This window comes from Cydia amplana, chromosome 3 (assembly GCF_948474715.1).
Source record: "Cydia amplana chromosome 3, ilCydAmpl1.1, whole genome shotgun sequence".
NCBI lineage: Eukaryota > Metazoa > Arthropoda > Insecta > Lepidoptera > Tortricidae > Cydia > Cydia amplana.
This window is the reverse complement of record NC_086071.1, coordinates 5,349,038-5,372,278: the sequence shown is the minus strand read 5'-3', so window position 1 is coordinate 5,372,278 and position 23,241 is coordinate 5,349,038. Positions and strand designations below refer to the sequence as shown.

Genomic DNA, 23,241 nt, shown 5'->3' with positions numbered 1-23,241 from the left:
TTGATTTTAATGTCTGAAAATAATTAAGAGTGACATGTCTTACGACAATAAATATTTATCGCTTTCATTCATTGGTTTATTTTTTTAAACTTTATATTTACGTCCCTCAAAGTGTTAGACAAAACAACACAAATTACTACTTCCTAGGTAAACATGTTTATCTACAAAGAAATAATACTTAAACGCTCTATGGTGCGTTCAAAAACCGCAAATTACGGCCAGCATACAGATAAACAGTACAAAATGATTATCTGTGAAAATGTTATGCGTAAAATAATAACTTCAAATTCAATTTTATTATTATACTTACATTCAAATTTCGAACATATCTGAAAAACAAAGGAATTCGGTTATTGACAGACATCCAGCCAGCCAAAACAGGCCACACCATGGAGTTGAGGCGCAAATATAATAATCACCCACGCTTTTCTTGTAGGGGAGGAACCCTAAAAATATTCATGTTTTTTTACCACTGTTTCGGCGTGATTTAGTATTTGTTTGTAGTTGAAGAAAACAAGCAACAACGGTTGCACTCCGGGAGTGCCGATAGAAGTGAAAACTTACCTCACTATGTTACCGACGCCCGGTAACACGATACATACGTTTAGCGGAGGTATTCAATTTATTTATTATATATTGTTATCATTCTCAAATAAGATCACACTTTTTCATTGACATGTTTATTTACATACTGCCATGACAACGTCAAATTATTTGAACATAGGTAAAGAGTCTTGAAAAGGAGTCCGCAACATAAATGTCAAATAACATTGAGTTTTTCTTTATTGATTTAAATGCCATTTAAATTATGAGTGGCCACCTTACGGGGCTTACGGTCACGTGATCGCCTTACGCTGTCTCGAGTTTATCATTTTTCCCCACCTCAAAAAGTGCCCAGCGCCGCTAAAGAAGTTTTCACTTCAAAAACTTTTTTTGCAGTGGAAGAACTGCGTAGACGTCCATCTTTTACATGGAATGTTTTTATGGGATATTTATTTTCGAGCTGTAGCTATAAGCTCTCACTGAGACAAGCCGCACATGGCGTATCATTTGTTTTAAAGGTTCCTTCTTGGTAATTTCCGTAGTAGTCTAAAAAATCAGTTGATCACTCACTAAATTAGTAGGTACTTATTTACAAATAATCAAATTAGTAACAAACTTTACCGACAAAAATAGTTATCTATTTAGGCTGGTGCTGACTTATGTAGGTACTTATGTAGGATTGTAACACGATGGCGGTTTATATCAGTAGTAAATTGGTTTATTATTCAAATATATAGTTGAAAAGTTAAACGTGGAACAATAATTATCTGACTTGTGTCCAGCGCTGGTTTTCAGTTTGGCCTCTTTTTCAAAGTAGTGCCGATAAATGACAATAACACAGAATTAGACATGAAAGAATAGCTCACATCTTAAAGGTTCATTTTTATATTCACAAACAAAACTAAAAAAACTTTAGTGTGATACTAAACAGAAGAATGTTTTTATTCGTATAAATATAAATAATAGCTTTAGTTTAGCTATCATTTGATATTTAACTATCCTTGATATTTAAAGTCACCACCTAATATGAAAAAACCGGTCAAGTGCAAGTCGGACTCGCGTTCCAAGGGTTCCGTACATTACCCAATTTTTAATAATGTATTTTTTATGTGAATGAAATATCTTTAAAAAACCCGTAGGGGTCGGATCAAAAACTAAGTAATTAAGGCCGACTCACGCTTGCCTGCACATTTCTAATAGGTTTTCCTGTCATCTGTAGGTAAAGAACTATTTTGTGTATTTTTTTCAAAATTTTTGACTTAGTAGTTTAGGAGATAAAGGGGGGGGGGATGGTCGGACAGACAAACAGAAAGACAGACGCACGAGTGATCCTATAAGGGTTCCGGTTTTTTCCTTTTGAGGTACGGAACCCTAAAAATGTTACCAGCATAGACATAGCACTCATAAAACCAAAACATGTATGTACTAAACGATTAACCATTTGATTTCCAGTTCAATGCATTTTACCCACAACAAGAAGTGCAAGCGGGATTGCCGGTGTCAAAAAAACGAATCGATTATGAACCTCAACAATCCGTATTTTTACTAATATAGCTGGTTTCTAAAGGGTCGTCAAAGTGCATGTGACACATATGGGGACGCAAGCTACGGCAACCGCGTTCCATTGGGCGGACGGTATGTTTATTTGAACCAACGTGGTTTTTAAAATGACAAAACCACTTCAGCGGACCACAGGACTACAGGACACGTACAAAAACACACGTTCTCTCACATACTTACCATACACAGACAAACTATTTATAATCATTAACCCTTCCTCCTATTTGGGTAAAGAGTGACGCCAATTCTCAGCCTTTTGTATTTAATTAGTTACGCTTTAAACATTGTTTGCTCATTCAATGCCAAAATACATTTGGTGACTTAAACTTACCACACTACTCTTTGTACGCAGTTGTTTGCGATTCCTGACTCACGCAAGTAATTTTTTTTTTCAAAAATAAGTATATATTTAAGTAAACAGTGGTTCGATAAAATAACGTCTTATCAGTATTATCTTGTTGATGCAGGATTTTCTCATTAGGTGGTACTCGTAGATTAATTTACTTATAAAACCTTTCAAGAACATTGAGTTGAGAGTGAGGCCGCGCTGAATGGCTCAACAGCTGTATAACCCGTGATATACTTGTATTGTCATCATCATTACTATAATTATAATACTATAATTGTAGTAGTTAGCTCCGCATAACAAATCGGACTTTAATAACTGTTGGTTTCCGCAGTTTATAATAGTGAGTTGTTTATTTAGATTTTAGAACATAACTGAGAATCTGTCCATGCAGTATGAACGTGGAAAAAGAGGAACACAATAAAGACAGTAAAGGAGGGTCGAAAGGGGAATACAATCCCTTCGAACACCGGGAAGTCGAAAAGCCTAATTCGTAAGTAACCAAACTTGTGCACAGCCTCCTAGCCTAGTCGGTAATAGTGACCCTATCCACGACATGGTCTTGGGTTCGAATCCCGGTAGGTAACGGCATTTCGCCGGCTGAGAATACGTTTGTGCCGTATCCATTTTTGAGCAAAATCGTTTTTTAAGGATTACTAAAATAAAAAATATGCTATAATTGACACTAATTTTCAAAAATTTTGAGTCATATCCGCATTTTACCATAGGATATTTACACATTATTAACGGAAAATTATCACAAAAGTGTGACATCCACATTGTGTCATATCATATCATACATTGTACGTTTAACATTTACTCATCAAAACGGATATGGCAATAATAAAAATGCCTAAATGATAAATAAGTTTAATATTTCCAAAATGAAAAACTTTTCGAGAATTTTTTATTTTTTGCTTTTTTTCGCTCTAGTAAACCAATGTACTTAAGTGGCGTATGGCACAAACGTATTCTCACCCGACGATTTATTTGTTAGACTTATATCGTCGACTAGTACTTACCTACAATTAGGGCTTCCAATACCGGGATCCCGGTATTTCGGGATCCCGGGATCCCGTCTTTTTAAACACATTTTTCAATACCGGTATTTTTAAAGGCAATACCGGGATCCCGGTATTTTAAAAAATGAGGGAAATGCGCAGTATAAACCCTTTAAATCCATTATATTCGGCTGTATCAAAAAGTTTACTAAACGTCAGACGCATCTAGAGTTAGACCAAGAAAAGTCTGCAACGATTTTGATAGCACGCGCAGTGCAAGTTTTATATTAAACGTCAAACTTCTATGAAATTATGACGTACAAATAACACTTGCACTGCGTACTGCGTATGCTATCAAAATCGTTGCAGACTTTACTTCGTCTAACTCTAACTGGTCTCTAGCCCGCATTTTATTATTGAAACAAGATCGTTGCTTAATGCGTCAGATAAATATTTGGTGGTTGGTGGTGGATGAATCCTTAAGTTATGTGAGTGATGAATATGATGATAGTGACATTAACATTAACATAATTAGTTCTTATAATTTTATCAAAAAATAAAACGAAAGAGCAAGGATAACTGTAATAATGGCAAACCAATTTTGACGGAAATTTGAAAAAATGTTGTCTGGTTGGTTAAGTTGGACTACAAATGTGACTGGTGAGATGAAGTCAACAAATTGGATAAAATTATTGCCAACCTGGAGTGTGAAATAAAATTATTGTAGATGGCGGCATTGATTGTTTATTGTTGTAATAGCTTTTAGGACATATCTGGTATTCCGGTGAGCCTTTCTAATTCACCTTTTTAATAAAACTATATATTTTTAAGCGATTCATATCCAATATGAAGACAGTTTCGGTATTAATACCGGTATTGTGAGAAGTCCGGTATTTGGAAGCCCTACCTACAATACAAGCCTTATTCAGCTTAGGTACTACAAGCCCAAGTCCATTTTTGTAAGAATGCCCCATAATAATAATTTACTTATACTTATTTTATATTAATAGCCTATATGGTGTCCCACTGCTGGGCATAATTTAATCAACATCAACATAAGAAGTTTCTACATCTACATACATAATTATTATTTTTTTAATTTTTTACTAGAGTCTGTTCGGAAAGAGAAGAGTCGTGGAATGTATTGGGCCGCATACATTCCACGACTCTTCTCTTTCGGCACAGACTCTATCGAGTACCTACTTAATTCAATAATGATCTATTTATTATCTGTCTACGTGGCATATTGTCATTTATAATTAACCCTCTAAAACTATGTACTTTTTAACATGTCAAAATATTAAATTATCGTCATCTTTTGACGATGAGTGTCCCTTTTTACGTTGTAGGTACTGTATTTTTTTAAGTTTCTTTGTACCTATTAGGACATGTTGTTGGTTGTATGTACATGTACCCACCTATATATTTTCCGGTCGTAACCAAATAGTGCATACTATATTAGTGACTTCCTTGTTCTTCCTTTCTACCTTCCTTCTGATACCTAATTAAACGATATTTTCTAAGTAGTTATGTATATATATAAATATGATGTATTAAGAAATCAAACAAACATTAACGCCAGCAGTCTATTAACAGTTTTCATGCTACTTTTCTTATTCACATATTTCTCATACTTATACTTATTCTCTCCTAGTTATTACCTAACTGGTTTAACATTCCATGCAATTTATCAAGCAGTTTCAACGCACACTATAAACTATTTAAGCTACACAAATAGGTACTCTGATAAACGTAACAAACGCAGCATTAAAAGCATTAAATATCGTATTATGCATGCTATAATGTTATAGGTACGTAGTAGAAGTACCTACTACATTTTATGCTGTTTCACTTTTTTATCGACTTTCATGTAATATGCGGCATCTCAAGCTAATGCCTAACCTGCGGTAGATCTCTCGCCATTGCTTGTATTGTCCGTGTTATTTATACATTTCCCATTATATAATACACATGTAATACCTATGAGAAGCAATAATTAAATTAGAGATCAAAAGCAGTAGTTGTAGTATCACTTTATTGTACACAACCCAGGTTGACATAACATTTTGAGAAATGGAGGTACCTAGATAAGTATAAAGGCGAACTTATACCAAACGGCGGGATTCCACCAGTGTGCGGTACTGTGCGGTACAAGCATATTCAGTACAAAAATGTTTTTGCCGCACAGTGCCGCACACTGGTGTAATCCCACCTTTATAAGGACAGTCAAAAAAATCTAAATAATTGCTCAAAAGAGAAAGAAATAGCATTTTACTTTGTTACGAGTAGGAGGTTTGACTTGTCGAAATTCCACTGAATAAGTAAGGTGGACACTCTTTTGAAATTATGAATCCGGGAAAATTATCTTTGCACCACTGAATAACAATTATTTTTTTCAGTGACATAAGGTCAACAGCTAATTTGATCAAAGCATCGTTAGGCTCCGGTCTGCTGGCCGGACCTCTCGCTTTTTCCAACGCAGGATGGGGCATAGGAATTGTTGGGACTATACTAATGGGTGTAATATGCGGGCACTGCATACACATTCTAGTAAGTTCTAGACTTCTAATCCAGATTCCCATATTACTCCCGAAGGCAGAATCAATTGAAAATTAGTAAGCATCTACTATACCTAAAATAATATGCGCTCAAGGATAAAAATAATATTCAATAAATACAATAAAAATACCTACCTAGCTTAAAATGCCGTTATTGAATAGTCTTCATCAGCAGATCCACTCGTACTAAATAATGCTTCACGAGAGCAGGGGCCCGTTTCTCAAAAGCTTGTAACTTGTAATATAAGCGGGTGTCACTTCTTGCCAGCTTTTGTTAGAAAAGGACTTCCACTTGTATTACAAGTGAGAATCAGCTTTTGAGAAACAGACCCCAGATTCATATAAGTTTAATATAAAAATAATATAAGAATGAAGAATATTTGAAGAAGGGCCTATGTAAAAAATCAATTAAGATTATAATAGGTAATCGCTAATTGCTATAATAATCGCTATAATAGGTAATTGTAATAAAATAAATAATATAATTATTCGGTTGTCTAAACGAAATTCTAGTAATTATGCATTATTTTATTATTAATTCCTAATACACACTTTTTAATAATAAATTACAGGTAAAAACGTCCCGAGGGTGTTGTATTGCAGAAAGAAAACCTTTACTGGGATATGCAGAGACATGTAAATCCGTTTTTAAAAACGGGCCTAAGGGTGCCCGACCTTTTGCCAATATTGCAAGGTAATTTTAAAACTAAACAACAATAATTTCCTGGACTTATATCGACCGGGATATGAACCGTGATTGCCTTTTGTATTGTTTTCGAGTTCGAGTTGTTTCGGGTTGAGTTACCCGTGAACAAAATGCATGTAACTGCGTCGAAATATTGGGAATTCGAAAACAATACTTAAGGTAATCACGGTTCATATCCCGGTCGATATGTCTAGTGAAACTAATTGCAAGTTTAGAAGACAATATCTGGGCGACCGAGTTTTGCTCGGAATACATACAAAAATTCAAAAATGCGCGTTTTCCCAGAGATAAGACCTAGCTAGATCGATTTTTCGCCCCCCAAAACCCCCATATAGCAAATTTCATCAAAATCGTTAGAGCCGTTTCCGAGATCCCCGAAATATATATACATATAAATAAATAAATAAATAAACAAGAATTGCTCGTTTAAGATAATAATAAAAACTCGTGCCATTTCCATAATGTAGGATTGTAAACCTAAAAGCCCTAAGCATTTGCACCATTCACTAACCCGGGGTTAACCGGCTAAACCTGTTACCTACAATTTGACAATGGGTTAACGGTTTAACCGGTTAACTTCGGGTTAGTGGAATAGTGCAAGTGGCGCTTAGAGATGCTATGCTTTGACCTAACGGGCTATAGGTATGCGGTACCGCTGAATTTTCTGCTGTGACCTACCATGAGGTGGGTCATTCGCTTGTCTGATTCCGTCGTGGTAAAACAACCGTTTGGTAGACTTAGGGTCGGTTGCACCAAACTGTTCGTATCGTTAGAGTTTTTATGAATGGAAAGTTACATAGTAAAGGGCCGGGGCGCGCCGGCTGACGTTGATCAGTTTGTCAAATGTGGTTAGTGCAACTGGACCTTAGTTGTTGTTGTTAAAGATAACAAAAGCCCAGGTTCGTCCGAAAAACTTTGTGTACTTTGCTCATTTTATTGTACAACCATGACTTTCATTAACGTTTTATATTTTCAGCGTGTTTGCAGAATTTTCTCTGATGTGTACGTATGTGGGTGTGTGCTGCATATACACGGTACTGATAGGAGATTCGATGAAACAGGTAAGTTTGCCCATAAATGCATTACTGTGAGCACTGGTAGCACTGGTAGAGCATATATCCGGTCCTTTGATGAAGAAAAACATCGTGAGGAAACCAGACTGAATTGAATCCCATTACAACCTAGTTTCCCTTCTAGGCCATTTAAGTCGCTTTTGCAAAATTAGTGCTTGCGCCTATTCATAAAATTAGGAAGTGTGATTAGTAGGTGGGAAGTTGTTTAGACATAAATAATAATATTGGCTGGATGACAATTTGGATAGACCTCAAAAAAACAGTGGAATTGTAACCTTTTTTTTCTTACTCCCCTATGGCTATTTGTGGAATAATACGAAATAATTATAATTATAATTTTTTCAGCTTTTTGACAAATACGTACCTTCGGTGGTCTTACCCGTGGAGTATTATTGCTTGATCACCCTTATACCACTGTGTCTGATGTGCCAAATAAAATACCTGAAGTGGTTAGCCATTTTTTCAATATTGGCAAACATTCTGCTTTTCTTGACATATCTCTTCTGCCTGTATTATATTTTCAATGGAGAGATGAACTTCAGCGATAAAAAAGCAATTGGCAACCCTGCGAGATACCCAGCATTTTTATCGTAAGTTAAAATATTAAATTAGGGTTGATAGCACCGAACCGAATGTCACCGTCAAAGCGTTCGCAAAATGTTATTGTATTGGAAGTTTCATTTCATAGTTCACTGTGGACTGACGTTGATCAGTCCGTTAAGTGTGGTTGGTGCAACTGGCCCTAAGATATGAGGATATATGACATTGGAGTAGAACCAGTAGTAGAACTTTTTTGATTATTATTATTACTGTCCTTATTTGCTATTCAGATAGATATAGAAGCGGTGATTTTTCCACTTTTGCTTTCATGCAACGAGTCCCATAAAGAAATTGATCCCAGAAACAAACATGGTCGATTGATACCATAAAAATTTGGCATCTAGCCTATTATGCGTGCGACAATTTAGAAACAGATTGACAAATAGAGCAAACATTAAATCTGTGATTTTTTGTGATATTACCTGCAAGGTTATCTTTAGGAGTATGTATTATGTTTTACTGTAATTTCCTATACATGACGTAACACACAACTACTATTATTATATCCCAATGGCATGTACCTACTCGTATTGGCTAAAGTTAACGATAACCATCTGAACTATTATTTCGTAATTTCCTGAATCCACGTCCATGTTGCCCCTAATTCATTATTACTTATAATATAATATTAATATAATAATATATAATTAAAGTTACCGGTAATTTCTAGGACAGTTATTTTCGCAATGGAGGGTGTTGGAGTAGTTATGCCAGTGGAAAATGCGATGAAGAAACCGAAGCATTTCCTAGGTTGCCCGAGCGTCCTCGTGGTTTCCATGGGAGCGATTGTGTTTCTCTACGCCTCTTTGGGACTCTTTGGTTACTTCCGCTACGGTGATGTTCTCAGAGGATCGATAACTTTAAATCTGCCAATGGACGAGTGGTAAGTTTATTTGAATCCTAGGAAGCTAAGAGTATAATACCTACATTCAGTATTTAGGTAGGTATTTAGGTACTGTGAAATCCATGATAGGCATTACCTGGCTTAACTCAAACTCAAAAATGTACCTATTCAGGTAATAGGCCACCATGGCACTTTTACATGTCAAGTTGGTTTACAAAGCCATAAAAATGAATGCAATGAAATGAAAATGGTGTCGAATTACACAAAACAGCTTTGGAGATGTAAAACGGGGAGTCCCGTTATTTACTAGTTCTTTCCACCAAAAAAGAACCGTGTCCCGGATAGTATGGGTTCTGGGCCATGACGCGTCCCGAAGTAACTTATATATCATTAGATAGTGCATAGCCTATATCGATAGAATATATCGTTCTTATTAGCGTATTTCGTGAGCATGCCTTGTTAGCAAAAAAGTCTCCTGCCTTATAATAGGGCGACAGAAACCCATTTCATTTGTAAAAATATCGCCTGTAAATCTGTAAAATATTAAAACATTGTATTCATACTATTCAAATGCAAGATTCAGTTTTTTTAAACATTTTTAATGATTGACTTTGGCCATAATTCAATTAAAATGGAAATCGTCACCGCCTCGCGCTACAAATTATCATTCAAAAATTTATGAGTGCCAATTTTAAAGTGATACTTTTTAGAATGAGGAATACTTGAGCTAAACTGTACAATTTTTTATTTAGTACAAATCGCCACACTGTGATTGTAAAGGCCAAAATTGTCCTAAAAAAATACATACAGGGTGCTTCCTGTAACAGGAGCAATAAATTAAACTGTAGGCTGTACACCTCAAACTGACCAACATTTGTTCAGCAACTTTTGAAAATAACTCATGTTTTGATTTTTATTACACTTTAAAGTTTATTCTAAGACGCAATGTATTGCATATTTTGTTATGTTTAAAGCGTGACAAGCAACGTCAAACACACTGATGTCAGCGTACATTGAGGGCCATATTTATTTTGTATGAAAAATAGGAAGTCTAAAGGATTCATAATTTTTAAAAGTTGCTGAACAAATGTTTGTCAGTTTGAGGAGTACAGCCTTTAGTTTAATTTATTGCTCCTGTTACAGGAAGCACCCTGTATATTATAATTTTAATTTATTGTGCAAAAATCTGTTTATTTGTATGAAAAGGTATAACGATTATTTTTAAAATGAAATAATCGTTATACCTAAATTATACAAAAATGATATATACCTTGCCCTAGTTGCTAAGAGCATGAATAAATATAGCATAGAGTGTACCTGGGGAGCCGGGAGCCGACCATTTCCCCTCTTCCCTTTTTTTTGGTACACGGTACGATCTCGTTGCTACCGGGCCAAATCAGCACATTATTTGGTAATAAGGGTATGCAAGGCATCTAACACAACCAATAAAACCTCCATGAACAGAAATGGGAGACATATTTTATAAGATTTGACAGTATCCATGAAGAATCTTCAGATATATAAACGGCAATTAAGCCACCAGTGTTGGGTTGCCTATAATCATATGCCCACTCCACTTCAATTAACAATGGAACTATTTTTCCATGAATGTACCTACTCGTAAACCCCTATCCGTTAGTAATTAGTATGCGATTCACCATGGCCCAAATCGGGACATGCTTCTTTAATTAAGGACTACAAATGGGCTCGAGATCCACAAACAGCACCCGTTACCCGTTCATGAGTATGACGCGAGTATGATTTGCATTTGCACCTTAAGCAATACCACTCGTGGTTGTCTAATCTGTAAACCTGTTATAAATATATGTAGAGCAATACCATCTTAAAATGAACGCACCACTAGGGGATAGGAAGACAAGACATAGTACCTAATATAATAATACCTGATTCATAATATAATAATACCTTCATGGATAATCTTGTCATTTCTACATTTTCTAGAAATTTTATAATAAAAATCTTAAGGGTATGATGGGGATATGTAACATTTTTCACTGCTTTATTTTAATAATGCATAGCCAGTAAACATATTGGCCGAACGACATTAATTTTAAGGTTTAACTGTTATATTTATAATATATTCCTATTTTTTATTTCATTACAGGCCAGCGATATGCGCTAAAGTGTGCATAGCGCTTTCTATTTTCTTCACCTACCCCCTACAGTTCTACGTCGTGATCGACATATACACCAGGTACACCGATCCGCGCATCAATCAGAAATATAAGGTTGTCACCCAGGTAGCTGCCCGCGTTATCGGAGTGTGTTTTTGTGGTTAGTATTCGGGCTCAGCACGGTTCCATTTTTAACGACTATCACTAAGCCCGTCACTTTCGCACTTACTTGTTAGAACGTGACAGGCATGGTGATAAATGATAAAAATGCGACCGTGCTACTAGGGCTGTATTAATATCTATCAATTGTTACTATGTGAGTGCGACTTTGAACTTGGAATTATGTACAACTGTGCGATGAACGATTATGCGACAGATCTCTATTATGATATACTGTTGGTCGACAGAACACACGCACAAGTCTAACGTCGATAAAATATCGGTATAGTATGTATTATACATATAGATGTTCTGCCAAGTTTCGCTGGTATTTACCTTTTATTTAATTATGCTAAAAGTATGGTTCATAAGTCATTATCAGTGTCATAATAAAGAATAATATACTGCCTACAAATAATAAAAACCTGTCAATCATAAGTCAGTCTTAAGAAATAAATTAAAATATTGAAAGAAATCTGTAATGGTACGGACCCCAAGAGCGCGAACCAAACTCGCACTTGGCCGTTTTTTTATTTTGTCTAAAATTTAAATTATTTTGTCCTCAGTTGGTATCGGCATAGCCCTTCCTCTTCTAGAACAGATCATCAACATCGTCGGCGCAGCATTCTACTCTATACTTGGACTTATCATTCCGGCAACCATAGAAACAGTATTTCGATGGCATGACCTCGGGAAGTACAACTGGGTTTTATGGAAAAATAGCTTCATAGTTTTATTCGGACTCTTCTGTTTAATTTCTGGTTGTACGGTTACAATTTTAGATATCATAAAGATCCAACATAGTAAAACCATTTAGATCGCTTTATTTTAAGTTATATTAGCGAGGATGGCGACGATGGCGTGGCAATAAAACTTTTCTTATTTAGCTTAAAACACGAAATTAGTTACACGAATTAAGAAGCTATACTTATGGCGTCTTCTTTTCTTTACTAACTTTTGTTCGACTCATATACAGTGTGTGGCCTATAACGCGGGAGAATAATTAAAACGTAGATTCTACTCCTCAAACTAGACAATGTTTGTTCAGCAACTTTTAAAAATAACTTGTGGTTTGTATTTTAAAACACTTTAAAATTTAATCGAACACGCAATGTATCACGAAATTGATTATGCCTGTACGGTGACAAGACTGACGGGCGATGTCAATTAGACGGAATTTAAAGTACATTGAAAATATTATTTAGTTTGTTTGAAAAAGGGACAATTTTAAGACTACATAATTTCAAAAAGTTGTCGAACAAAAGTTTTATTGTTTGAGTAGTAGAATCTACGTTTTAATTATTCTCCCGCGTTATAGGCCACACACTGTATATGTAGTGTACCTAGTTTGAGAATCCTCCTTAGAATTTTTTTTTGTGTGTAACCTTCTAAGTAGTTACCTATAATAGTTAAAACTGCCTAAAGGGGCCCACAGATTACCAGTTCGCGGGACGATATCAGCCTGTAAGTTAAACGCAAAAGGTGACAGTTCCGAACAATTGACAGGCTCATATCGTCCAGCGGACTAGTACCTAGTACCTAATCAGAGAGGGCAAATCCGATTAACGGTTTAGTTCTTTGAGTTGATTAGGTGTATAGCTATACTTAAAATTGATCAAGACAAATATTGTATAGGTACGTAATACGGTACATTCATAGAATGTACTGAAACTTATATTTAAGAGGCATAAGCGACTCTAGAAATGCAGAGATGAAATCATGCAAAGGTTCTTTGACTGACATGTAAAATGTGAGATATTTATAATGGGTTATTATGTATGTGCTTAATATTAGGCATTCAGTACGGTAGAGCAAAAAAAATTCTGTTACAATGCAATTCGTTCATGTTTGGGAACTAGTTACTATAGTTGGTCAAACCAATTTTGACAGTAAATAAGAACAAAAAAAAGACTATACTCATCCTTTTCTTTTGGGTGCTAGTACTAGTGTAAGACAAAGATAATATGATTATCTCTGTCTATGTTTGAAATGAGACAGTCCTTTGACAAACTATAGTAAAGTATTTATTTAGTAAGTGAAATAAATTATGTAAAGAAATAATTGTTTTATTGTCCTTGTCGGATAATCAAGCTATGTAATAAACTGTGATTAAAAACTCTTATAGCTTAGTTTTAATATACATAGAAACACAAACGGATTACCCCAAATCATCCGGATTAAACAAAGCCTACCAAAACTCATTCGGAGACTTATCAAAATTGTATCTTGTGACTCTTTTGATTTTTAGTGCAGACAATGCAGATTTTTAGATATCCTAACAGACCTTCGAATCTGTTTTTGTGACAATTACTTTACTAGTGGCTCAGAGCTGTAGACCTCGCAATAAGTTTGAAAAATGTAAAATAATACTTCGTTGAATTATTATCACAGCGGACATACATGTAGTCTTAAGTGCCATAGACCCTACTGGCGCTTAAGTCTATTGCGCCAAATTCCGCCATTTTGAACATTTTTTTCAAAAAACTAAATGACAGAGAAATTCAATGTAACTTCCGAACTTACTTAACAATTTTTTTACAAGAATCTGTTAAAAATGTGACCTGCAGAGGAGATCATCCGGACATACAAACGCAGTTTTGCCCGAGTTGAAACGGAGACCTTTGCTAACAGTCGGTCAATCAATAAGTATATCATCATCAGCATGTACTAATTCACTACTGGACATAGGCCTCAGCCATTTCATGCGCGGCCTCTCTCTTCGTTCCATCAGATACTTATATCGGAGCGGCCGAGGCGCTCAAAAATATCTGAACACGCACTCTAAAGCCTTGACAATAGAGGCATGTTCAGATATTTGTGAGCACCTTGGCCGCTCCGATATATCTGATGGCGACTGTACATCAAGTGAAAAATAGTTTAGTTTTACACTGGGCTAGTTACACTTTTCGCAAACACAGTACGTGCATGTGAATTTAGTATTAACGCATTTGTTTTATCTTAATTTTATCAAAAAGATAATAAACGGGATTACAATCATAAAAACGAGTTTAAGTCAGATGAAAACAAGACGTACCTATTTTAATACAGCATAATTATTTCATAAATTAACCCGAAGTTTAAATTTCGAGATTACTACTGCCAATTCTAGGTACATACTAAGTAAGACACAAAATGTAATATGTGATCATATTCTATATTAAAATATAGTATAACAGGACACCTGTACATATATTTATGTTTGAGACTCACGGCAGATTTATAGTTAAAGATAGTATACTTAGTAGGTACTTAACACCGTTCACACAAGAAGTATATCAGCACCAGTGACTTCATTACATCAATGTATCTTGATATCGTCAGCTTGCACTTGTGTTAAGACGTCGTGTAAAATCAAAGTTAATTGGCAATCAATAACAATATCTAGGAGTCAAGTTTCTCATTATAGTGTGCTACTTGAATAGTCGATTGTATAAACAAAGAAAATTTTTAAACATATAAATATGCATGGAGACGCAGCCTCAAAAGATTACAACCCCTTTGAGCATAGAAAAGTGGAAAAGCCTAATTCGTAAGTATATTTGCCTATTTTTTTTCTGTAGAAAGGACAAAAGTCCTATATGAATTACAGATTGTCATTTTTTGTTTTGACGATGTAAGATGCTGATTTAGCCATTATACGGCTGGCTGGATAAGTACATATAATGTGTATGTGTTTTGACGTTGCATGCAGAACCCATTGGGCGCCTACATCCACTTTTTTATTCCACCATTTTTAGGGTTCCGTATATACCCAAAGGGTAAAAACGGGACTCTGTTACTACGACACCGCTGTCCGTCTGTCCGTCCGTCTTTTGTGAGCAGGTTCAATAATTAAATAGATTTTTTATTGTCGATGTCAGGTTTAGGAAATTTTTCAAAATGGCGGAGTCATTCAGTTTTAAGCTATGCTCGCGAGGTCTACAGCCACTAGTATTAAGAGTTGTCAACAGAGTAATGTGTAGGTACTTGTTTGGTTAAAATTACATTTATATACAAAAGTGCTGTAGTATGTGAAATATCATCAGCTTGGTATCGGCACGGTCACAATCCCAACCGACGTGATTAGAAGGCAGTTCCCTAACTAGGGTTTGCACGACAGATCCGAAATGTATGGCAATATCCGCGGATCCCGATCCAGATCCGGATAATTTCATACATTTCGGATCCGGATTGCAAACCCTATCCCTAACTAAGACATTTTTATTTACAGGGATGCCAGAGCCCTAGCTAATCTTCTCAAGGCCTCGTTGGGGTCTGGCCTACTGGCCATGCCCTTGGCATATGCCAATGCTGGATGGATAGTTGGTATAGTTGGCACGATCATTATTGCTTTTATCTGTGGTCACTGCGTTCACATATTTGTAAGTACCTATTGTATAGCAAATTTAGTTCGTACAGGTTATAATTATGATAATATGTGTGCTGATATGGTAGCGAGACTTAGTAAACTCTTCAAAGAAAGGAGTTTGAAAGGTATACAGCTACTTTTAATAAAAATGCGTAATTAACTGTCTCTCTGATACCTTTAGGTACACGATTAAATCGCAAAACTGATATATTGAGAAATATCGATATGAATTGGTAGGGAGAAGTTTGAGTCCCAAAAAAGGACATAAGATAGTTTTTAATGGAAATCACCCATCGAGGATTTGAAAGGGGGGGTGAGATTTACCATGGAGGTACTCATTCTACCTACACAGACGAAGTCGCGGGGAAATCCACCAATCAATGACAATAAAACATCATATTTTTTGCCAAAACTACATAATATGTTGTTGTAAGAATGTAAAATTTTTTTTTTTTCTAAAATCAATACCTACACGAGTTAGATATTTTTAAATCATTTAATCATCTGTAAACCCTCTTATTCCAGGTGGATACTTCCCGCGAATGCTGTAAGGTGGAACGAAAACCTCTCCTTAACTACGCCGAGACCTGCAGAGCTGCATTTGCTAATGGCCCTAAAAGTGTTAGGCGCTATGCTAACGCTGCAAGGTAAGTACATATGTATATAAAATATTTTGGAACCATTATTTCTTAGAGTTTTTCTTATCTGTTCATCATCATCATCGTCTTCTAGCCGTTTTCAGCCACAGCGACTGCTTAATCCATTACATACACGAAAATTCAACACAGAGATCGTCCGGCTTTTACTTTACAAAATACAAAAGTGTACCTAATCATAATAAAGAGCAATCATGTAGTTCTAATTTGTTGCAGTAAAGTAACATTACCGCCACAAGACGAATAGCCACTATATGACCACTAGCAAAATACCTAACATGTGACACAGCGGACCGGACTTGTCCTTTTGTAACTATAGACATCATCGTTACACAATATATAAAAGAAGAAAGATTATATGTACAACCTGACTCGGTATATGTCTGTGTCTCGGTGTGTGTAATTAAATCTAACGAATTTTGTTGTGTGACTATATTCTGAGACTGAACAATCTCGAAAATGCATAGCGTAGCAGACAAGAAAGTTATGGTCCTGTATGTCTTGAAAATTTGGAAATTAAGCACATTTTATTCACAGAGCAAATGAGATTACGCTGCAGTAATTTATTGGAATGATAACGAACCTACATACATAATTTTGTATACTTTTCTTTTACAGTATTTTTGCGGAGATATGTTTACTTTGCACATACATTGGTGTTTGCTGCATATTTACGGTACTTATATCGGAAAATATTAAACAGGTTAGTTGTATATTTATTTCATTCATAGTTTGAAAAAAATGGGACATGTGAAAAAACCACCAGCGGACATCATACAATTTGTGTCAATGTGGGATTGGGGTTTTAACTAATTCCTAATAAGGAAAGAAAGTCTAAAAAAATTCGGCGTACCGTAAAATGTTCCTACTTTGCTCCCCCTGTAAAATGACTTAATGATAGTTATATTCAAATATTATAGTTATATGTTATTACTTACATATATACTTACTTAAACACTTAAAAATGAATAAATATTGTGAATGGTACGTTGGCCATAAACTAATCTCCCTTATTCGGCATGCACCTAATATTGTTTTGGCGCATAATGGGATAACTTTGCGCCCCTTAGCGCCACTTGCACCATTCCACTAACCCGGGGTTAACCGGTTAAACCTGGAGTTACTATGGTTACCAGTACAATTTCACAACGGGTTAACCCAGGGTTAGTGGGATGGTGCAAGCGGCCCTTAGTAAATTATTGGTTGGAGCAAAGAGATCCCAAACAATGAGTATCTTTTGATCTTTATTCGTTGCTTAACCTTTTCGACGCCATGTCAAACACAAAAGCTGTCACGCTGACGCCACGTCACCGAAGTATCAAAACTGAAATTGAACTTTATGCATATGCACGTAGGTCTATGTTGCTCTGTGGTCTGTGACCGATTAATCTGTCTTTGGCGTTGAACCTACGGTGCGGATATATCGATCATTGGCGTCCAAAAGGTTAAGACATAGGTATATACTTACGTAACATTTAGTGCTTTTTTTTTGTTTTTTCTTTCAGCTCTTAGACACATACTATCCCGTCGTAACTCTGTCAGTGCAATATTACTGTCTTATTATACTAGTACCGTTGAGTATTATGACACAAATTAGACATCTCAAGTGGTTGGCACCCTTTTCCTTCCTAGCGAACGTGTTATTGGTCCTTACATTCATAATATGTCTATATTACATATTCAAAGATCCCATATCCATCGAAGGTGCAACCGCTGTGGGACAAATATCTAGATTACCTGCTTTTCTATCGTAAGTATATGTTGACGTGTTTATTTTTACTTTATTGGTAGGGATAATTTTGCCATAATAAACATAGTAATTAAATGAATAAAATACAATAACATCCAGAAAAGTAAAATTATGATTATAAATAAATAAATAAAAATTAATTGATCTCATACACTCGTAAAAAATAATAGTGTGATAGAAGAGGATGAAATCAAATAAAATTTGCCATGGAAGGACCCCTGAACGCCAATGATTTGCCAGAATGACCTCCGAGCGCGGAAAATGGCGAGAAATGGTACGGCAAGCAACATTTGTGCCTGAAGCAACAGTTGACCACGACACTCTGCAGAGAGTCTAACGACAAAGACGAACAATTTTCGACTTTCAAAGTATTTTTATATTTCAAGCTTTAGAGGAACTTGTCTAGATCATTAGTACCTACTAAGCATTTAGCTTCCTGTCTCGCCTTTGGACATACCCAAAGCTAATGGCCGTAAAGCCTCATTAACAAGCTTTTATTAGGTGGACCTGTATGTAACTAACTATGTAATGGAATCTAAGGTAACTAATTTAACCATCTTCCAAGGATCGTAGCGTCATGAAAATTGGCAGCTGTATGTAGTTCTGATGACAATACAATAATATGTTACTGTCGAACTGATCTGATGATAGAGACAGGAGGTGGTCATAGGAACTCTGTGATGAAACAACGCAACCTAATTGTGTTAGGGGTTTTTAGAATTGTCTCGATGAGTATTAGTTGTCTGTCGTAAGAAAAGTACAGTCAGTAATAAAAGCTTGTACCAAAAATGAAATTTTTTCCAAAAACTTATTTTAACTATAGACTTTCCTGCTCTGTTCGAAACACAATAAAAACATATATATTTTTTCACAGAACAGTAATCTTCGCAATGGAAGGCATCGGTGTGGTGATGCCAGTAGAGAATGAGATGAAGAAACCCGAGCATTTCCTCGGATGCCCAAGTGTCCTGGTAATAGCAATGAGCTTTATCATGGCATTGTACACTGTTCTAGGCCTATTCGGCTACTTCAGATATGGTGATTCAGTGATGGCCACTATAACGCTAAATTTACCTGTCGATGATTGGTATGTATTCGTTAGAATAAGGATTTTATTGCGTTTGGCATGTAGCTAATTTCAGCGACGTAATTTACTTTTCTGCTCATTCATAATACAATCAAGTCTCAAAATAAATTAAATTGGATCGCTTTTTACGAAAATAATTGTTTTAATTGCTTTTGAGTGTGTTAGAGAACATTAATACGAACTTATAAGTTGTTCACATCAGATTCAATTTGAATTCACTTTGAGATAAGTCTCTCATCATCTACTAAGTCAACATTTCAATAATTAATTGTGTTTCAGGCCTGCGATATGTGCTAAATCGTTCATAGCATTATCTATTTTCTTCACGTATCCTCTTCACTTCTTCGTTGTGGTGGACATTTTAACAAAATACGTCAACCCGCACATTAAGAAACAATACACGGACATTACTCAGATTTGCATGAGAATCTTTATTGTTTGGTTTTGTGGTATGTTTTCTGTTGACAATTTTTACAGCCTTGACCAAAATAACCTATGCCCCAAAATGTATACCTATACAAATTTTACAAAGTTTCCGTAAACATCGTACAAGGTCATACTGGTCATCATAGCCGTCATAGAAAAGAGAACGTTAGCTGAATTTTAAAGACTTTAAGACTCCATAAAACGCCTGTCCATGCTAGACACTAAATAGTTTGATTTGGGCATGTTACAAAGTCAGTTTTTTTTGAGACCCCGGAAACATAGTAGGCATCATAATTTAATCGTAATAAAGTACACCCAGCTGCAATAACGTGTATACCCATGTTATGACTGAATTCCAATACAGCGAGGTACATTTTACCTTGGTACCTGTATATTCTAAGTTCTATTATAATTTGCATTTTCAGGTGCGATCGGTATAGCCCTGCCGATGTTGGAACAGATCATCAACGTTGTCGGCTCTCTATTTTACTCAATCTTAGGCCTCATCATCCCGGGTATTGTCGACACCATTTTTCGATGGCCGGACCTTGGGAAGTACCGCTGTATCCTCTGGAAAAATTGTCTTATAGTACTCTTTGGATTCATCTGTTTGGTTTCCGGATGTGCTGTCGCTATAGGAGATATTATACAGAATTTGCGAGAGCAAAGTATGGAGTGACCAATAACTGGGTTTTATGAAATTAAATAAATAATAACGCCAAAATATTAACTTAATCTTGCACAAGTTTTAAAATTAAAAAAAAACAACGGGTTGCACTCCGGGAGTGCCAGCAGAAGTGAAAACTCAATGACTAGTCCAAAATGTCTGCAGCACTATGTATAATTGAGGTTAACGCCATCTAGCGTTATTTCGTCGCATCACTTGAAACCTAAGCATATCACTGTTAATACTCGAGTTATATTAATACCAGTTAGAGAGAAACTCACTAGATGGCATTTAAATCAATAAAGGAAAACTTCTTACGGTCACGTGATCTACCGCGAGTTTAACATTTTTTCCCCACCTCCAAAAAGTGCACAGCGCCGCTAAAGAAGTTTTCACTTCAAAAAATATTTAAAAATTAATTGCTTCGGGCAAGATTCGAACTCGCGCCCTCATCAACTTGTCGGGCTTATTTCGGTTTAAAGAACTTTATTGTCTAAGAAATTTCACTTATAAGACAACTTATAAATAGATAACTTGAAGTAATTATTACGAGTTACGCAATAAGCAAGCACTTATGACAGTGTTAAATTATTTCAAGCATAATAAACGACACGTTACAGATAATATTCCAGGGGTATTCTGTTATAAAACTGCCACAAGTCACGAGTCTCGTTTGTAAAATATAGGTGCCTCATCCTGATGGTCAATGTGGTCAATACATTTTTAGTGAGCATCGGTACCCTCTCGCATCTTTCAGGATTGATGCGATTCCATTCCAACGAACTAATGTTCATACTACATTTATAAAAGTAATTTATTTATTGTTCTTTTTTTTTTATTAAAAATGGGCTTACTCATGGCCACAGACTAGCCGGGGCGAAGACGTGGCCTACGATGGAGCGAGTCTGCCCAGAAGGTGCCTGTTCACCCTTGATTTGAAGGTTGCCGGGTTATATGAGCTCGGAAATATAGACGCCGGCAAGGAATTCCATTCCTTGGCAGTGCGCATAAGGAAAGAGGAAACAAAGCGCTTCGTGCGGATTCGTGGAATATCTACCAAGTAAGGATGGAAACCGGCCGTGCGTCTAAAAGTCCGATGGTAGAATGGGGACGGTGGAATAAGCTCGTGTAGCTCTTGAGCACACTCCCCGAAGTGCAATCTGTAGAACACCGACAGACTGGCGACTTTCCGCCGATGGGCCAAAGACTGAAGCTTACCCGTTAGCTTCTTGTCACCAATCATCCTCCTGGCTCTGCGTTCCACTGAGTCTAAAGCAGCGAGTTGGTATTTAGCTGAGCCGTCCCACAGGTGGCTGCAATACTCCATACACGATCGGACTTGAGCTTTATAAAGTGTTAGAAGCTGTCCAGGTGTGAAGTATCGCTTCACCTTATTTAGGACGCCCAGCTTTCTGGCCGCAGTCTGTGCTTTAGATTCAATGAAGGTGCCGAAGTTGAGGACTGAACTCAACTCCACGCCGAGGAGTTCCAGGCTGTCATTGTTTCGTTTAAGAGATTCTAATAAAATGAATTGTACATAAAGGTAGTTTTCATCAGCTATCAAGCAGGTCTAAGATCCCACCCTTTTCTATGTTTAGTACCTTAATTTCCATACGCGCATCTTCACGGCACCTCTATATACCTATTCATTTAGTTATTTTGGAGTAATGAACCCTCGTGGTCGTGGACGTCAATTGCCACTCCGATGGATACACTGGCAATTTTTTTTACGTGTTTGGTTGGCTGCCGTTGCTCTACCCACCAACGGAGGCGGTAGCTGACGTCCATAGTATAATGATTATCATTATACTATGTTTAATTGAAAAAAAAACATTATCCATTTGAACAATGGAGCGTAGTATTCTCGGCGTGAAGTTGACCGATCGCATCAGAAACACAATACTACGCTCCAAAACCCAAATAGCTGACGTGGCTGAAACAGCCGCCAAGTTGAAATGGGACTGGGCAGAACACGTTTTGGGCCCCACAAAATCGAAATCGAGGTCGCGGCAAACCTCGGCGGCGTTGGCGGGATGACCTCGACGCCTTTGACAGGAACTGGTGCGAGGCGGGTCAAGACCGGGATACGTGGAAAGGGAGGAGGGAGGCATTTGCCCAGCAGTGGGACACTCTAGGCTAGGGTTGCCATATGTGCTCGCGTTCTAAGGGTTCCGTACATTACACAATTTTTAACAATTTATTATTTCATGTGAAACGTGAGTGAAATGTCTAAAAAACCCGTAGAGGTAGCATCAAAAACTAAGCAATTAAGTCCGACTCACGCTTGACCGCACATTTCTAATAGGTTTTCCTATCATCGATAGGTAAAAGGTAAAGTGGTATGCTGGTATCCAGACATGACTGATCAAATCAGTTGATTTGATCAGGAAAATTCATTCCATAGATAATTACTATGAAAATTTGCATTTATGCACCGCACCTGCTGATTCGATCGGAGAATTTCATCAGATTGGCGAAAAATTGTCTCATCTGGATACCACTTAAAGAACTATTTTGTGTTTTTTTTTCAAAATTTTAGCACAGTAGTTTCGGAGATAAATTTTCCATGTGTTGAAAATTCATTGACCAGTCAAGCTATCATGTAAATTCACAGGGTCAACTAGCAAAAAAAGCGAGCGTAGCGAGCGCGAAATTTTTTGTGACTAAATTGTGAAAGCGTGTTAAAAAGGCCGGGCCGGGCCTAAAAATCCGAAGTTCCCCAGTGAGGCGAGCTTTCATGCGAGGTCGAAGCCGTGCTTCAGGATAAGCTCAGCTAGAGCAT

General features: G+C 36.6%; 2 protein-coding genes across 3 annotated transcripts; both read left to right on the top strand.

Moving 5' to 3' along the window:
• Nucleotides 1–2,782: 2,782 nt before the first annotated feature.
• LOC134662412 (proton-coupled amino acid transporter-like protein pathetic) lies at nucleotides 2,783–12,373 on the top strand. 2 transcript variants are annotated; one of them, XM_063518626.1, is made up of 8 exons: nucleotides 2,790–2,942; nucleotides 5,850–6,000; nucleotides 6,581–6,702; nucleotides 7,691–7,775; nucleotides 8,133–8,377; nucleotides 9,058–9,270; nucleotides 11,357–11,526; nucleotides 12,092–12,372. In XM_063518626.1, exons 1-8 carry the CDS (start codon nucleotides 2,845–2,847, stop codon nucleotides 12,340–12,342), a joined length of 1,335 nt encoding a protein of 444 aa, XP_063374696.1. In that variant the 5' UTR covers nucleotides 2,790–2,844; the 3' UTR covers nucleotides 12,343–12,372. The 2 variants fall into 2 exon arrangements, with proteins under 2 accessions (XP_063374697.1, XP_063374696.1); XM_063518627.1 differs by lacking the exon at nucleotides 9,058–9,270 and having other exon boundaries at nucleotides 2,783–2,942; nucleotides 12,092–12,373.
• Nucleotides 12,374–14,802: 2,429 nt separating this feature from the next.
• LOC134662436 (proton-coupled amino acid transporter-like protein pathetic) lies at nucleotides 14,803–20,536 on the top strand. The gene is made up of 8 exons (XM_063518661.1): nucleotides 14,803–15,054; nucleotides 15,736–15,886; nucleotides 16,399–16,520; nucleotides 17,148–17,232; nucleotides 18,035–18,279; nucleotides 19,154–19,366; nucleotides 19,646–19,815; nucleotides 20,218–20,536. Exons 1-8 carry the CDS (start codon nucleotides 14,987–14,989, stop codon nucleotides 20,469–20,471), a joined length of 1,308 nt encoding a protein of 435 aa, XP_063374731.1. The 5' UTR covers nucleotides 14,803–14,986; the 3' UTR covers nucleotides 20,472–20,536.
• The last annotated feature ends 2,705 nt before the right edge of the window (nucleotides 20,537–23,241 follow it).

What these genes read in the sequence shown, in the direction of transcription:
- LOC134662412 (XM_063518626.1), top strand. Translation starts at nt 2,845, where the DNA reads ATGAACGTGGAAAAAGAGGAACACAATAAAGACAGTAAAGGAGGGTCG. An exon ending in TAGGAGATTCGATGAAACAG is followed by an intron (nt 7,776 to 8,132) that starts GTAAGTTTGCCC and finishes TAATTTTTTCAG; the next exon opens with CTTTTTGACAAATACGTACC. An exon ending in TATCGGAGTGTGTTTTTGTG is followed by an intron (nt 11,527 to 12,091) that starts GTTAGTATTCGG and finishes TTTTGTCCTCAG; the next exon opens with TTGGTATCGGCATAGCCCTT.
- LOC134662436 (XM_063518661.1), top strand. Translation starts at nt 14,987, where the DNA reads ATGCATGGAGACGCAGCCTCAAAAGATTACAACCCCTTTGAGCATAGA. An exon ending in GTCACTGCGTTCACATATTT is followed by an intron (nt 15,887 to 16,398) that starts GTAAGTACCTAT and finishes CTCTTATTCCAG; the next exon opens with GTGGATACTTCCCGCGAATG. An exon ending in CGCTATGCTAACGCTGCAAG is followed by an intron (nt 16,521 to 17,147) that starts GTAAGTACATAT and finishes TTTCTTTTACAG; the next exon opens with TATTTTTGCGGAGATATGTT.